At 50.6% G+C, this 16,110-nt stretch overlaps 1 protein-coding gene across 1 annotated transcript; it reads left to right on the top strand.

Moving 5' to 3' along the window:
* Positions 1 to 312: 312 nt before the first annotated feature.
* LOC123141703 (uncharacterized) lies at positions 313 to 986 on the top strand. Its single transcript, XM_044560785.1, has 2 exons — positions 313 to 554; positions 642 to 986. The coding sequence occupies exons 1-2, from the start codon at positions 366 to 368 to the stop codon at positions 828 to 830; spliced, it is 378 nt and encodes a 125-aa protein (XP_044416720.1). The 5' UTR covers positions 313 to 365; the 3' UTR covers positions 831 to 986.
* Positions 987 to 16,110: the final 15,124 nt, after the last annotated feature.

The following is a 16,110-nucleotide window of genomic DNA, read 5'->3' as shown; positions in this document are numbered from 1 at the left end:
GGGTCACATGTGCGTTCCGCCCGTTCAAGTGGGCTGGCTGGGGAGCCTGGATAGTGGACCCTGACGCACTCCCCTCGCCCAACCCTGGTGCCCATGGGCTTTTTAGATGGCATGCGATGGTGCACCCGCTTGCGACACTGATGAAGTCATCACTATCGAAACTTTGTCTTACGCGTGAGAAAAAAAGGAAACTAGATACTGATGGAAAAAAATACCTGCTCGATTCATACCCGCTCGATTCTGACCGTTGCGATCCGCACCTATATATACATACTGCCAGGCAGCTATCCATCCACATCTTGGCAAGAAAACTACTTAGCCACAACGTCGTCGCGCTCGTCAAAAGCGCAAAACCCTCGCACGACATGACCTCCAGCGGCGGCGCACCAAACCGATGGCGGCTGCCTCCTCCTCTACCGCCGCCGCTCCCAAGGGGGGGGGGCTACCGGTGCTATTTGTGCGGTAAGTGGTGGCCAACAGTCCCGACCCTCGGAGGTCACATGTCATCTCGCCGCTGCGCCAACAAGCACCGCCGCCGCCAAGAGGACGCGCCGGTAAGCCAGCCCCCTGCCCGTCTCGACCCCTCCCCCCCCTGACTCGACTCTGTCTGCTCTAATTGACCATGTCTGTATTTTGCGCAGGTGGGGGCATGGCTATTGGCTCCGAACCGCTTCTTCTGGGAGGAGTACCGCCATGAAGAGCGCCCTCCGGTGGAGATAAACTTCCTTGGGATTTTGGAGAGCCGGTCATGGAGGGCGCCAGCGCCACAGCCGGTCATGGACCATGAGGATGCAGAGCCGCATGTTATCGACCTGACCTTGAGGCTCTGATCAGTCCTTGCAAGGCGCGTATTGCTGGTTGCTGCCTAGTTGGATCGGATTAGACAGCAAGAAATATTCAAACTTGGTTCGTGTCAGCGTTTGCTATGTTTAAGCTATATCTTACTGTGTTCTTCGCTATTCAGATGAATATTGTCCATGTCTAAGATTTAATCGCCTTTAGTTTGTTTAGTACTATAATGTACTCCCTCTGTCCCATAATGTAAGACATTTTTTGACACTACACTAGTGTCAAAAAACGTCATATATTATGGGACGGAGGGAGTACTAAAAGAGCGTTCCTTGCTGTGATCTTCTGATCTTTGGTGTTGGATAGATCTCAAAGGGAAGAAATATAAGCCATTATTTGTTGCGTTTGCATCCAAGTTTTTTTAGCACATGTGTAATATTCAAACTTGGTTCAGATTTTTTGTACTACAGCAAAACTTGGTGTACATTGTCTGTCGTAGATCATTACTTTCTTAAAATGATGCGGTAAAATTTTGGCTCCATATCTCGTTTTCACAATAAGTTTCTTTCATCGATGTAAAGGAAATCTTTACTCACGCAAAAAGGCAAGTCGATCGACGTTGGGATCGATTGCATGCAAACGTTAAGGCGCGTTCACCTGTTTCCTTCTTTTTATCCGTATATATCTCACTCTCAGCCATTAGCTACTTACCATTCTAGCTAGGTACTTACCATTCTATTGGAAGAATGGTGGACATATCTGGACTCTCTCTACCCTCATTGAGCTGGCCTATACTAATGTCATTAACAGTACTATGAGCTGGTTAATTAATATTATATATACAATTAATCCAAGGAGATCTCATTTTCTTCTCTCAATAGATGGTATAGTTTTTATCAACTTATTGGTATTATACCCATGTTGAATATTTGTTAATTCTATATCAAAAAAAATTCACTAGTTAATTCCGCTTTTAGTACATAAAACACAGCCGGTTTTTTCACGAGTTAATACCGCACGCGCTTGCTAACCAACCCAACCGGTAACAACAGTTGTTCAACACGTAAGATGAGCCTTTCATATCTTTGGTACTCCACAGTCCACACAGAGTGAGGCGGGTCGCCGTTGTCTTCACCTTAAGCATGCAACGAGAGGCACATGCTGGCCAGCCTGCGCTCTTAGACGTAGCCGAAGCAGTAGTCCAGCGCTCGAGCTTACACCACGCCCCAGTCACTCATCGCCGACGCGGCCGACGTGCTCAAGGTCGCGGTGGGTCTCGCGCGCCGGCGTGGCCATGTACACGTCACGCCGCCGCTGAGCTTCGCATGCGGTCACGTCTTGTCGCTCATCCAGCCCACCCCAACGCTCTCTAATATGCTCGTCGCCCTGGTGCAACAGCAAGGCGCGCAGCAGCCGCCGCCACAGCCGCTCCTTCGCCATCAAAGTGGATCTCGACCAGCTCATCATTTTCATTCTTGACGACCCCGGCCAGCGTAAGCCGCGGGATGCGGGAGGCCAGATTCTCCAACGCTACCGTCAGGAGCAACCTCGAGGAGGAGGGCGCGCTCACATGATGTCCTCTTACTCGGTGCACGACCGTAGAACCCTATCCCGTATACCTCGCCAAACTCCATGTCGCCAACGCGTGCAAGCTCTGCATGCCCATCGACGTTGGGCACCAATGCGCCTAGGTCGCGTCCGTATATGGACGTGTCCACCGCCTCGCCGCCGGGCCACCACAGCTCCCCCCCCCCCCCCCCCACAACCCCCACGTTGCCGCGAGCACGAAGTCACCCCTCTGCGAGCTCCTTCGTCTGATGATGGCACGCTCGCCTGACGCCGCCAGGCCAGCTACCTGGTCCAGGGGAGACGCGCATCTCTTCGCCGACGCCCGCAAGCTTTTCAACAATTTGCCCCCAAGGTACAAATGGACTCCGCTGACGAGTTCTTTTTTCACAATTTCCTCTGCGACTCCGATGATTCCTCATCCGACTATTGTGAAGACAATCCCCAACCCTGTTGGAGAGAACAGGAAGAGATTTGCCTAGGAGCAAGAGGGTGCTAGGAAGGATGTCGAGCGTGCCTTTGATGTTCTGCAATCTCGATGGGGCATCGTTCGGTATCCCGCTCTTGGATCACCAAAACATTGTGGGAGGGTGATGACTGCTTGTGTGATCATGCACAATATGATCAAGAGTTTCAGTTCCAGGGTGACAATGTTGTGCCTGAGCATGGAGGAGGAGCGGCAATGTTTGCACAGTTCACCCAATTTCATCATCAAATGCGTGATTGGAAAACTCACATTCAGCTGCAAGATGATTTTGTTTAGCATATGTGAGCTCATGTTGGCAACCAGTAAATGTATCTTTCTTTTAAATATATTTTACACAATTTAATTTTTATTCGGCTTGTAAACTACGATATATTTATTTGGGTTATGGAACTATACATATTTGTTTGCTTGGGAAACTATGCAAAATGTGTGTATATTGGTTGAAACACGACGACAAGCTGGCCGCGCGGGCAAATATATGGATCTGCGCATTGGATGCACCGCCGATTCAAATGAAAAAGAAAACGGACACTGAGCGGGCGGCCGACCCAAACGAACGAAAAGCGGACAAAGCATGTGTCCATTTAAATCAGCGTGTTGGAGTTGCACTAACGGCGTACTACGTCGTTATGCAGACCGAGCTCCCGTGCATGTCCCGGCTCGTCGACCTCGACGTGGTGCAGCTCCCTCCTCGAGCTGCTGGTGGACATCGACATGGGCAGGAAGGAGAAGGCGCTGGCCTTTCTTGGACTGTCTGCTCCTTACATGCAAGGTGCGCGACCAAGCACATATGCTATGCGCAGGCGCATTTTTTTTTTTTTGACGAAAAGGCAGGATCACTGTTTTTCATTGCGCTTAGAAGGAATAAAGGTTTACAACTTAGAAGAAAAGAACAGGGAGGGGTTTAGCTCGAGAAGTTACATCAATCAGGTTTTAAGGGTCGCTTGACAAGGTGTAGAACTCTCCTACGGCCAACATCAATCCAATTCTTGGCTTCAACTTGAATCTTCTCGAACAGGGGTCTTGCGCTGCAGGATGAACTTGCGCAGGCGCTTTCTGACCAGTGAACGGAAGTAGATGCAGCACACGTTGACGTGCAGCCGTGCAGGTGATCAACTGCGGTAGAAATTTATTTTCCCCAGGATAATTTGTTAAGTACACTATGCCCTCTAATTTTTAATCCCTCACACGTAATTGCAATGAAAAAATAGCGTGTTGCAAGATTTAGGGTCGGTCTTCTCCAAATGCTATACAAGTTATATCATGCTAATAGCGTGCCATATTTGAAAATAGCGTTTTGTAGAAAAATGTCAAATATATCAAACAAAAATTAAGGCTTTCATAATTTGTAAGGAAAGGGAACACTCCTAATTAAACAGACAAACATACGAGAGATAGATCAGTGCATGTACACACCTAATTTGCAAGGAAAGGGAATACTCCTAATTAAACAGAGAAGTATCAGTGGCTGACTTGTCGGCGCGGACGGCATGGTGGACACTCGCGTTGTCTTGCTAGAGTTGAGGCATGGCTGGTGCCCCTAATTACCGAAAAAGGCTTTCGCCCCGCTTTATATTATAAAGCCAACCGCACCACAAGCATCCAACAAGGTCCAACACAAAACCACACACACACGAAAGTCCACAGGAACAAAATGTACAAGAAAGGGTTACTGCTGAGGGCACAGCACAACAAGCCCTAAACCCAAAACACACACGCCATACAGCCACCAGGCGGTCGAGTCAGGCTCAGGAGGAGGAGGCGGCAGCGGGGGAGCCACGCGGAGCGTCATCGAGCAGAGATCGGAGAGGAGGGTGGTGATGACGTCCCGGTCCTGGGGGCGGCTAAGCGGCTGCCAAAGCTGCAGGTAGCCACACAATTTGAAGATTGCGTCAGTCGCACGTCGGAGAGGCACCTTCTGAATAACAAGCTTATTGCGAATGTTCCAAAGCGTCCAGGCGAGAACCCCAACGCACAACCATCTAATATGGCGGTAGCGAGTAGGGGAAGCGTTGAGCTCGGCAAGCAGGTCGGGGAAGTTGGTATTACACCACTGTCCGCCAACCGTTCGCGGAAGCAGGCCCAAAGGAACTGGGCCGAGTGGCACGAGAAAAAGATGTGGTTAGCATCCTCAATCGTGCCACAGATGGGGCACATCCCATCACCCGGGCCATTACGCTTGAGGACTTCAAGCCTAGAGGGGAGGCGTCCACGGATCCATTGCCATAGGAATGTCCTGATTTTCAGCGGAAGTCGGATGTCCCAGATCAGGCTAAATGGTTCCGGGGCCGTCGAGGGAGCAATGGCACCGTACAGAGACTTCGTGGAGAAACGGCCAGAGGGCTCAAGGCGCCAGGAAAGAACATCCCGGTCCTCCTCGACGTTATTCGGCATAAGTGCGATGTCTTGGAGGAGGGAGTCCCAGGCGGCCACCTCGAGGGGGCCAAAGGGGCGCCGGAAGGCGAGACGCCCTAAGTCAATACGGGCCGTCTCGACAGAGACCCGAGGGTCAGCCGCAATGGCAAATAGTTCTGGGAATCGCGCAGCCAGGGGGGAGTCCCCAAGCCAGCGGTCGAACCAGAACAAGGTCGAGGCCCCGGAGCCAACCGAGATGGATGTGCCGATGCGTAGTACGGGCAAAAGCTGGATCACGGACTGCCAGAACTGGGATCCACCCGTACGTTGGCAAAAGGCAAGAGGTTGGCCACGGAGGTACTTATTACGGATGATGGTGAGCCAGAGGCCTCCCTCCCCATTGTCAATACGCCACAGCCATCGGGTCAGGAGGGCAATGTTCATGCGTCGGGATGACAGGATCCCAAGGCCACCCTGGTCTTTGGGTTTGCAGATGTCGGGCCAGCTCACCATATGGTACTTCTGCTTGTCGCCCTCACCAGCCCAGCAGAACCTCGACTGGTATTTGGCCACCTCCTGATGGAGGGTCTCATGAAGGCTGTAGAAGCTCATGAGAAACCAGAGAAGGCTGGCAAGCGAGGAGTTGATTAGAATCACCCTGGCAGCTTTCGACAACCAGCGTCCCCTCCAGGGTTCAACCCTGTGCTGCATCCTAGTCACTGTCGGGCGGAGATCCGCGACGGTGAGTCTGGAGTCATTAATGGGCACCCCCAAGTAAGTCGTGGGGAAGGAGCCCAGGCGGCAGTTCAGCCGGTCCGCAATGGACAAAGCATCGTCCGGGGGGTAGCCGAGGACCATCACTTCGCTCTTGTCGAAGTTGATGGTGAGGCCGGACATCTGTTGGAAGCACAGGAGGAGGAACTTCAGGTTGGCGATGTCGGACGCGGAGCCCTCCACCATGACTATGGTGTCGTCCGCGTATTGGAGGAGGGAAACCCCTCCTCCGTCCACTAGGTGGGGGACAACGCCCCGGATATGGCTGCAGGCTTTGGCCTTATCAAGGATGACCGCAAGGGCATCGACAACCATGTTAAAAAGGAACGGGGAGAACGGGTCACCCTGGCGCACCCCACATAGGGTGGGGAAGTAGGGACCGATCTCGCCGTTAATGTTGACTGCCGTTCGACCGCAGGTGACGAGTTGCATAACGCGGGTCACCCAGCGGTCGTCGAAGCCCTTCTGAAGCAATACTTCCCGAAGGAAGGGCCAGTGGACCGTGTCGTAGGCCTTATGGAAGTCGAGCTTAAGGAACACCGCACGGTGGTGCTTGGATCGGACTTCGTGGAGGACTTCGTGAAAGCCCAACACCCCATCCAAAATAAATCGGCCTTGAATGAAGGCGGATTGGTTGGGGTGGGTGACAGAGTCCGCAAGAAGGGTCACCCTATTGGCGTATCCTTTGGCCAGGATCCTGAAGATCACGTTAATCACGGTGATCGGGCGAAACTGGCGGATGTCCGAGGCCCCCGGAACCTTTGGGATGAGGGTAATGGTCCCATAGTTCAGGCGCCCCATGTCCATGGTCCCAGAGAAGAACTCGTCGAAGAGGGCCATGACCTCCGGTTTAATGGATTGCCAGAATGTTTTAAAAAACAGGACTGGCAATCCATCCAGGCCCGGAGCCGAGGAGGGGTTCATTCCATTGATCGCCGCAAGGACCTCCTCCTCCGACAAAGGCGCCACCAAAGCGGCGTTGGCCTCGGCGGAGACAAGCTGGGCACCCGACCAGGTATCGGGGGCCAGCACAGCCCCACCCCGAGGGGTGGGGGTGAAAAGGGCTTTATAGAAGCCGTCTACGTGGGCACGGATGTCCGAGGGTCGAACAAGCTGAGTATCACCTTCCCACAGGGAGTGAATGGAGTTGCGACGACGCCGGCCGTTGGCAATCGCCTGGAAGTAGGCCGTGTTGGCGTCGCCCTGAAGCACCGACCGTTGGGTGCCGCGCAACCGCCAGTAGGCCTCCTCGTCAGCATAGATGACCGAGAGCTGGTCCTCGAGATCATATCTCAACATCCACTCATCCGGGGAGATCCCGGATGAGTCAGCACGGGCGTCCAGGGCCTGGATGGCGCTCAGGAGGGCCTTCTTGCGGTCACGGATATCACGACCGAGGTTCGCACCCCATCCCTTCATAAATTGGCGGGCTAGCTTGGCGCAGAACTGCCAGGAGTCCACCACAGACATGGGGCGGTGAGGGGAATTGCGCGCGGCGGTCCACTTAGCCGCAACAGCGTCGCGGAACCCGGCCTGATTGAGCCAGAAGAGCTCAAACCGGAACCGAGGGGGGATGGGGAGGCGTTCATCAGCAGAGGAGAGGAGAAGAGGAACATGATCAGAGCCAATCCTGGTAATAGCCTGAACCGAGGCTAGGGGCATCTGAGCTCCCATTCCGGGGAAACTAAGACGCGGTCAAGGACAGAATGCGTCGGGTTCGCCTGGCGGTTAGTCCAGGTGAACCGGGCCCCCGTGCGCTCGAGCTCACGGAGGCCCAGCTCCGCGATGCAGTCGTTAAACATCTGCATCCGGGGGCGATTAACCCGGTCATTGTTCTTCTCATCCGGGGAGCAGAAGAGGTTAAAGTCACCTCCCACCACAACAGGGAGGGGGGAAGCGGAGATCTTCTGCTGCAGCTCGGCGAGGAATGTCGGGGAGCGGTTGTGGTCTGCCGGTCCGTAGACGATGATGACCTCCCATTTAAAGTTGAGCGCACGCTCGAAGATCTCCATACTAATGAAGAACTCGCCCCGATCCATACCTCCCACCTCAAAGGTGGCATCCTTAACACCTAAGAGGATGCCACCCGAGTGGCCATTGTTCCCACTAGAAGGGAGCCAATGCCAGGCGAACAGGTGGGAGCTAAGGCTGTCAAGCTTGGGAAGAAAGAAATCATGCGCATGGTTTATTGGATGGCAATGATGTCGATGTGCTCGTCACGGATGTACTCAACTAGCTGGCGGCGGCGGCCGTCATGGCCGAAGCCGCGGATGTTCCAGAAGAGGGCACACATCTAAACCGCCATTGAGGGGCTGCTTGACCCCAAGACGGTGGAAGCACTGTGGGCTCTAAGAGCGGCAGTGCGGGATCGAGTGCGACCACGGATTTCCTCGGCCGGCAGCCCAAAAGGGGTCTGGGGTGCCGGGGTGCGGAGGAGGCGGGCCGGGTTTTGGCGAGTTTCCCGTCAAGGATCTCGCGAGCCTGGATAGCCGCAATCTACTCTAAGGGGGGACCCACTCCCCCCATGAAAACTATAGCCGAGTCTAGGGCCACCTTGGCGAGGCGGCCCTGCGGGATCGCTTCGAGCGCAGAAAATGAGCAGACGGAAGAACTGAAGGGGGTGTCGGACGCACTTGTCTCGAGGTTCCGGGCCGCAGCTCGGATCTCCGCCCGCTCTGAGATGGACGGAACCGGGAGGCCGGCCGGGCGGTCCGCGTCGAGTCGGGCACTGCGGCGGGAGGCAGTCACCGGAGTCGACGAGGCCCGGCCCGGCGGACATACGGAACCGACCGAGGTGGGTGGGAGGCGACAGGGGTGGCCACATCAGCGGAGGCCACCAGGAGCAGGCGCGGCGGGGACGCTGGAGCCGGTGGCGCCAGCAGGGCATCGGACCCCGCCAAGTCGGGGGCGGGCGGGTCCGGGGCAGGCAGGTCGGCCACCGGGGCGGGAGCGGAAGCCGGTGGAGAGGCGGGAGGCGACGGAGGATCCTCCCCAGGAGGGTCAGCCGGGGCAGACCCAAGGGGGGCGGGATCCAACGCCGGCGAGCCCGACAGCAACGGAGAGGCCACCGTCGGGGGCGGAGGTGGCGGGGCGGCCTCGGTGGAGAGGCACGGCGAGCACGGCGAAGATGCCGGGAGGACGAGGAGACTGACGCTCGAGATGTCGCTGAGCTCGGCTGAACAGGAGGGGGAGGAGTCGGGCAGCGCGGCGGGGGCCGCCTCGACGGAGGCCAACCCCCGCGACCGGCTCGCTCCCGAATGCCCGCGTCCCGGAGGGGGGTCCGAAGGGACGGGCGAGGGGGAGCGGCTGCGGCCCGAGCGCTCATCGTCGTCCTCCGGGTCCTCGTGGCGGGAGGGGCGCGGACGGCGGTAGTGGGAGTCGTCGCGGTGGTCCGCGCTTCCCCCGGCAAAGTGGTCCTCGGTGAAGCGTCGGGGGCGGCCGATGTGGTTGGGAGGCTCGGGGTAGATCTTGAGGTTGAAACCCTGGTCATTGAAGAAGACTCGGACGGTGGCACAGAGGGTGGAGGAGTCCAGGCACTTGACCTTGACACGGACCTGCTCCTCCTTGCGGAGAGAGAGCTCGTCCACCACCACCACCTTGCCCAGGAGCTTGGACATACTGCGGATCACCTTCTCAGAGCGAGCAATGTCGGGGAGGCCAGCGATGAGGATCCAAGCAGTATCCAGCACGGCCACAGCCTTGGGGTCCATCAGCGGCTCAGAGATGTTGACGACGAGCTTGTGGAGGGCGAGGGTGATGTCGTCGCTACGGGTGCAGAGGCCCAGGCTAAGGGCGTCGGGGAAGACCATAGTGAAGGAGCTGTCCGAGGTCGGAGTCACTTGCCAGTCCCAGACACGGCGACAGAGGTGGTTAAGCTCGGCCTCGATCATCTCCGGTGAGGCGACCTGTCACGCCCAATATGCGATACTATCCGAAAGAGACTCGAAGGTCCCACCAAGGATAGAACCGCATATTGACACGCTTTTGCAAGGTGGATATCATTACATCAACATTACATAATAGCTGGGGATACATACGAGAGGCATACAATGCCACAAGAATACATCAATATACATGAGAATAACATTCGACTATGGATGAAACATAAACAGAAACTCAAACGACATCCACCCTGCTAGCCCAGGCTACCGACCTGGAACCTATCCCTGATCGAAGAAGAAGCAGAAGAACTCCAAAACAAGTAAACATCGCTCTCGCATCATGATCATCGCAAAAACCTGTACCTGCAACTGGTGTTGTAGTAAACTATGAGCCACGAGGACTCAGCAATCCCATTACCATGGGTATCAAGACTAGCAAAACTTAATGGGTAAGGAAGGGGTAAAGTGGTGAGGTTGCAGCAGCGACTAAGCATGTATGGTGGCTAACTTACGCAAAGAAGAGCGAGAAGAGAAGCAACGGAACGGTCGTGAAACTAGCAATGATCAAGAAGTGATCCTGAACTCGTACTTACGTCAAACATAACCCATAAACCGTCTTCACTTCCCGGACTCCGCCGAGAAGAGACCATCACGGCTACACACGCGGTTGCTGCGTTTTTCATTAAGTCAAGTGTCAAGTTCTCTACAACCGGACATTAACAAATTCCCATCTGCCACATAACCGCGGGCACGGCTTTCGAAAGATAATACCCTGCAGGGGTGTCCCAACTTAGCCCATTATAAGCTCTCACGGTCAACGAAGGATAATCCTTCTCCCGGGAAGACCCGATCAGTCTCGGAATCCCGGTTACAAGACATTTCGACAATGGTAAAACAAGACCAGCAAAGCCGCTCGGTGCGCCGACATCCTGATAGGAGCTGCACATATCTCGTTCTCAGGGCAACACCGGATAAGTCAAGCTACGAGTAAAACCAGCCCTCAAGTTTCCCCGAGGTGGCCCCGCAGGCTGCTCGGTTCGGACCAACACTTAGAGAAGCACTGGCCCGAGGGGGGGTTAAAATAAAGATGACCCTCGGGATGCGCGACTCCCAAGGGAAAAAGGCTAGGTGAGGCAAATGTAAAACCAAGGTTGGGCCTTGCTGGAAGAGTTTTATTCAAAGCGAACTGTCAAGGTGGTCCCATAAATCACCCAACCGCGTAAGGGACGCAAAATCAAGGGACATAACGCCGGTATGACGGAAACTAGGGCGGCAAGAGTGGAACAAAATACCAGGCATAAGGCTGTGCGGCGATGCCAGATGGGCTGTTGTGTAGTACACGAGAAAACACCACAACGCTGTTTCGTTTAGCGGCGAAATAGTGCGCTATAGCGCGAACAACGCTGTAGCAAATACATTTGCTAAAATGTAACTTGGCCATTCCAGATACGCCGCAGCAACACTATAACGTCGAAATATCACACTATTTTTTCATTGGTTCACTGAGGTCTTCAATTTAAAATTGGGTCATCCAATTTTGACCAGGTCAACAATTTCTCAAGGAGTTCTCTCATCTAATTCTTTTAATTCACTATGGTCCCGAATTTTTGAGTTCTCCCACTCGATTGAGGTATTCAAATTTTGAATTGGTTCACACTTTGGCCAGGTCAATGATGTTTTAAATTTGTCGGCAACAATGGGCCTATGAAAACATATCAACCTCTTGATGTTGTCCTAGATAGGGGTGTGTGTAACGCTCCGGACACACCCGCCGGTGGTCGTTACTCCTGGCGGGATCTAAACTGGCCCCACAGATCAATACTAGTCTTTTCTGCGCACTTTGTCCTCACTCGTGCGCACCCGAAAGCAACTTCCTGGTCGGTCACCCATCCTGAAACTACTCCAAGCTGAGCACGTTTAACTTTGGAGTTCTTTCCGAATGGGCTCCCGGAAAAGAAGGAATTCCTTATTGATATGAGTAGTCTATCATCCCTAATAAGCCAGGCTATCACATACACCCCCACTCAGCGGACCATAGGAACGTTCCCTCTTGGCACATACGTCTGTGTATCCAGTCCGGTACATGTGCCATGCTGTGTGCCACGACGGGTCACAAACGTCATGAACAACATGACCGCGCACCTGTCCACAAACATCCGTGTAACCGTGAGGGTCGGCTCTGATACTAACTTGTAACGCCCCGGACACACCCGCCCGTGGTCGTTACTCCCGGTGAGATCTAGACTGGCCCCACATATCAATACTAGTCTTTTCTGCGCACTTTGTCCTCGCTCGTGCGCACCCGGGAGCAACTTCCTGGTCGGTCACCCATTCTGAAACTACTCCAAGCTGAGCACGCTTAACTTTAGAGTTCTTTTCGAATGGGCTCCCGGAAAAGAAGGAAATCCTTATTGATATGAGTAGTCTATCATCCCTAATAAGCCAGGCTATCACAGGGTGCTAACCACGTCAGCTCTCAGACATTGGCTAGGCCAAGCACCCCACACAACCAACCAGCGGTCCACATTCGTCAAGCCTCATGAAGTATTCGAGATGGAATCTTCCAAAGACTTGGCGCGTACTCCAAGGCATGAATGCACCCTTTGGCATGTTTATCTTAAAATGTAACTAACCTATGTGTAATCCTAGATACCCCAGCATCTATATAAGATGAGGAGCTAGTCCGTAGAGAAGGATATACTCATACACATACGATCTCAAGGTAGATCAACCTGTACTCTGTACCCCATCCATAATAAATACATACAAAACATGAAGGTTTTACCTCTTCGAGTGGGTCTGAACCTGGGTAAACATCACGTCCCCTCTCTGTCATGTTACCATCGTGCTAAGGCTACCATCTTCGGACCCCCCACATGAGATCTCAAGATTCGACTCTGTCACCTGTGCATCCTCTAATCATCTAGAAAAATGAAGCAGCAACATGTGATAGAGGTGAGGGTGTACCGTCTTTCGATAATTTGTTATATTAAGATAGAGAAAAAAGTGTTACAACAGAGTGAACATGTGCTGGCCATAGCCGCGGTAACACCACTCCAAAGACTCACAGGATTACTACCGTTGATCCACTACTACCACATGTTTCCACTACCGAAACAACTCTCTAATCCCATCAACTGTTATGGAGGCCAGGTGGTTCATAATTTAGAAGGTAAGTTCAATAGATTACATCATGGATTGTCAACTATTGCATTTTCTTCATTACCAAAAAAAAATCATTGCATTTTCTTGAGAGACCCAGCCGAGAGACTATCTTTCCTTTTGTTAACTGTACAAATATCGCTTTGAGTGCCCTCACATTATTTATTTATAGTATGTTGTTAGCAGCCCAAGTGACACATTCGCTTCCTTTCAGATTGTGTACTCATTATATTATACAGAACTAAACATGAAATTTGTTGCCTGTGTTTTATATCTTGCTCATTATGTTTGTTATTTTTAGTCAGGGTATGCAATGCTCTAAGTAATGATATTGTTTTAACCATCATGTGGAATCTACGATACCTACATTATGTTATCCTTTGGAAAAGTACAATTATAGTCTTATTTTGGTGAAACAAATTACATTCTATTGTCTCTTACACTTGGGAAAACACTACATGTTTGAAGGATCACAAGGCACGAATTTGTCATTATCCTTCATATTTTGTTAATTTACTTTACATACAATTGATCTCATGTTCTTCTTTTCAGCACTTTCCTATAAAACATATTGTTAATATTCATTCATGCTTTGTATTTGTGCATTTGTGACGTAATTTTGAACTTTTGTTTATTATGTTTTGCCATCCATAGTTTGCCCACCTTCAATTTAGAATCATCTCATATGCATAATTTGAAGGTAAATGTTATAACAAAAACCGATGATTTTTTACTTTGTGTCCATCCTTCCTTTCTGACATTAATTAATACAAGAAAGTTGCATATGAAACACTTAGGATTTTCCCTTCAAGCTATCTAAATATAAGAAAAAATCTCGCATTGTACATTTCAACATGGTATTCGGTGGTTGCTCACTACTTGCTCTTACCCCAACCTATATTGCATTTGATAGTGAACCTTTTGGTGCCATTTATATTACCTTATTTTGTTTCCTATTGCAATGTACTAATGACTGAATAACCAGATGGAGTTTATTTGTTTTGTTTGACGATGTTACATTGGAGCAAACACGATATTTTTGCTAAATCCTTATTAACATGGATCCATATAATGTGGATCAACATGTCCTCTAGACTATACCCGTCGAATAAAGTAAAACTCTCATGGTATCCCGCAGCAATGCGCGGGGAATTATCTAGTTTTTAAAAGTTGATGAACCCCGAAAAGGTACACATCAGCTAGTATAACATTGTCATAAAATAAAAAGAGAAATAAGAAAGGAAAAAAGAAATAAATAAATAACAAATAAAAACAAAATAAATTAAAATATATCTTTACTGATCTTGGTTGCAATGAGTTTGTGAAAACCTATGCAGTGTATAAAACAGATCATGATTAGTCGTGTCCTCGATTACGAACAACTTTCGAGCAACTCCACTGAGAACTATCAGCTTGATCTCATCACCTCATCTTAATTGAAATTTGACGGGTTGTTGAACCAAGGGAGCAATTGACCAACCCAGGTGCCTGATGTGAGATCAGGGGAATTACCTATGGAGATTGGTCTATGGTAGCCGTGTGAGATGGTGGACCATTTATTCATATGCATTATGGATAATCGTGTGAAATGGTTGTCCAAGATGACTGTGAGAGATAGTATGTCCAGTTATTAGAGTAGACAACCTATTAAAAGTTGGATAAAACTATTTTCTACAAAGAGCCTTGAACACCACTTACCCAAATGCATAACTGAGTTTGGCTTACTACCTGGTTGAAGCTTGCGAATACATTCAATGTAGGACCCTCATTGGTACAATGTATACTGTTCCATGATTTCCATATCGAATGAGAGATACGAAGTAGGTTTACGATGCTATACTCAAATCTTGCCTGTTGGTGGACGGATGACACAAGACTAGGATATCATATCCGCTACATGCTTGTACTGTAAGCTAGGCCATGATCTAAGCAGGTGTGTGTTGTAAAACATTGGAACTGCGATGTAATATTATGATATGTGATGTATTCTTGGTATTCGATCGTCAACTGTGTGTGTCAGCTATTGATCTTGGGACTAACACAGAAAGCACAGAGATCCGAGCCCCCTCTCGGGACCGCGCGTTGAGACTTACTGATTAAGTAAAGGAAGAGGTGAGTTTTACATACCTAGGAATGACGATATTACAACAATAGATTATGGCGTGAGTTTGGCAATCGAGAAGTTGGTCAACTATCGGCGATCGCGAAGGCTCATAGTATTCATGGGCGATGTAAAGGTAAGAATAGGGGCTATGTAGAGGCTGGAATAGTAGTGGCGGCTCTGGCTAGAGGTTTAGAGATTACCCTACAGAGAAATTACTTTTTTTCTCACATAGAGGAGGTTGAATCGGGAGAGATGAAGGAGCAGCTAGAAAGAACAAAGGGTTATGGGGAAATTTAATCTTAGGGTATTGGTGGGTATTTTTTGGGATCTCATGTCAATAGACCATTTGGGAGATCCATCAACTTTAATTTCCTAGTTAGTTTGAACTAATTTTTTAAAGCATGAAATGACTGTAGGAGAGATTCCTACAATCTTCTTTTTGTAAAAAGAGAATGTGTCACATGTTATAGTATTTACACCAAGATGTTTCAAAAGTGAAGTAGGGAGCTATGGGAGGCCTTGTACAAAGGAAGAAATGAAATGACTCAGCCTAGGCGTGAATCTATGCCTACACAGTCCGAAATCCTCCTTAGACCTCTTTAGCTAGCATGTATGGAGTAAATGATCTTTTGGAATAAAAATTTGTTCTGCTCCTTCCAAATCGACCATGCCAAGACAACGAAGGTTCCATGAACATGGGTTCGGCCTAGTCTCTCTTAGCATTCGATAACCATTCAGACATGTTGATCCTCACACTCCAGGATATATTGAGTGTATCCCGACAGTCTTTGTAGAACGGGAAAGTGAAGAAGACATTTCTTTGCGAAATAAGTCAAGAATTAGGTAGACATGTTCAAGCATCTCTTCACATTATTGCCGGCATAGAATGAAATCGCCAGGACGTTGAGTGTCGGGGGCCACCACATAGTGCCTGCGGCAAACCATGTTCCTTGTGTTCAGCATGTTTGATAGAAGTAGCCAATCGAACACCA

The sequence above is a fragment of the Triticum aestivum genome, chromosome 6D (genome assembly GCF_018294505.1).
Source record: "Triticum aestivum cultivar Chinese Spring chromosome 6D, IWGSC CS RefSeq v2.1, whole genome shotgun sequence".
NCBI lineage: Eukaryota > Viridiplantae > Streptophyta > Magnoliopsida > Poales > Poaceae > Triticum > Triticum aestivum.
This window is presented reverse-complemented; position numbering and strand designations above follow the sequence as displayed.

Bases quoted from the DNA above. Each gene is read 5' to 3' on its own strand.
- LOC123141703 (XM_044560785.1), top strand. From the start codon at position 366: ATGACCTCCAGCGGCGGCGCACCAAACCGATGGCGGCTGCCTCCTCCT. The intron at 555-641 runs GTAAGCCAGCCC...TATTTTGCGCAG, and splicing joins GCCGCCAAGAGGACGCGCCG to GTGGGGGCATGGCTATTGGC.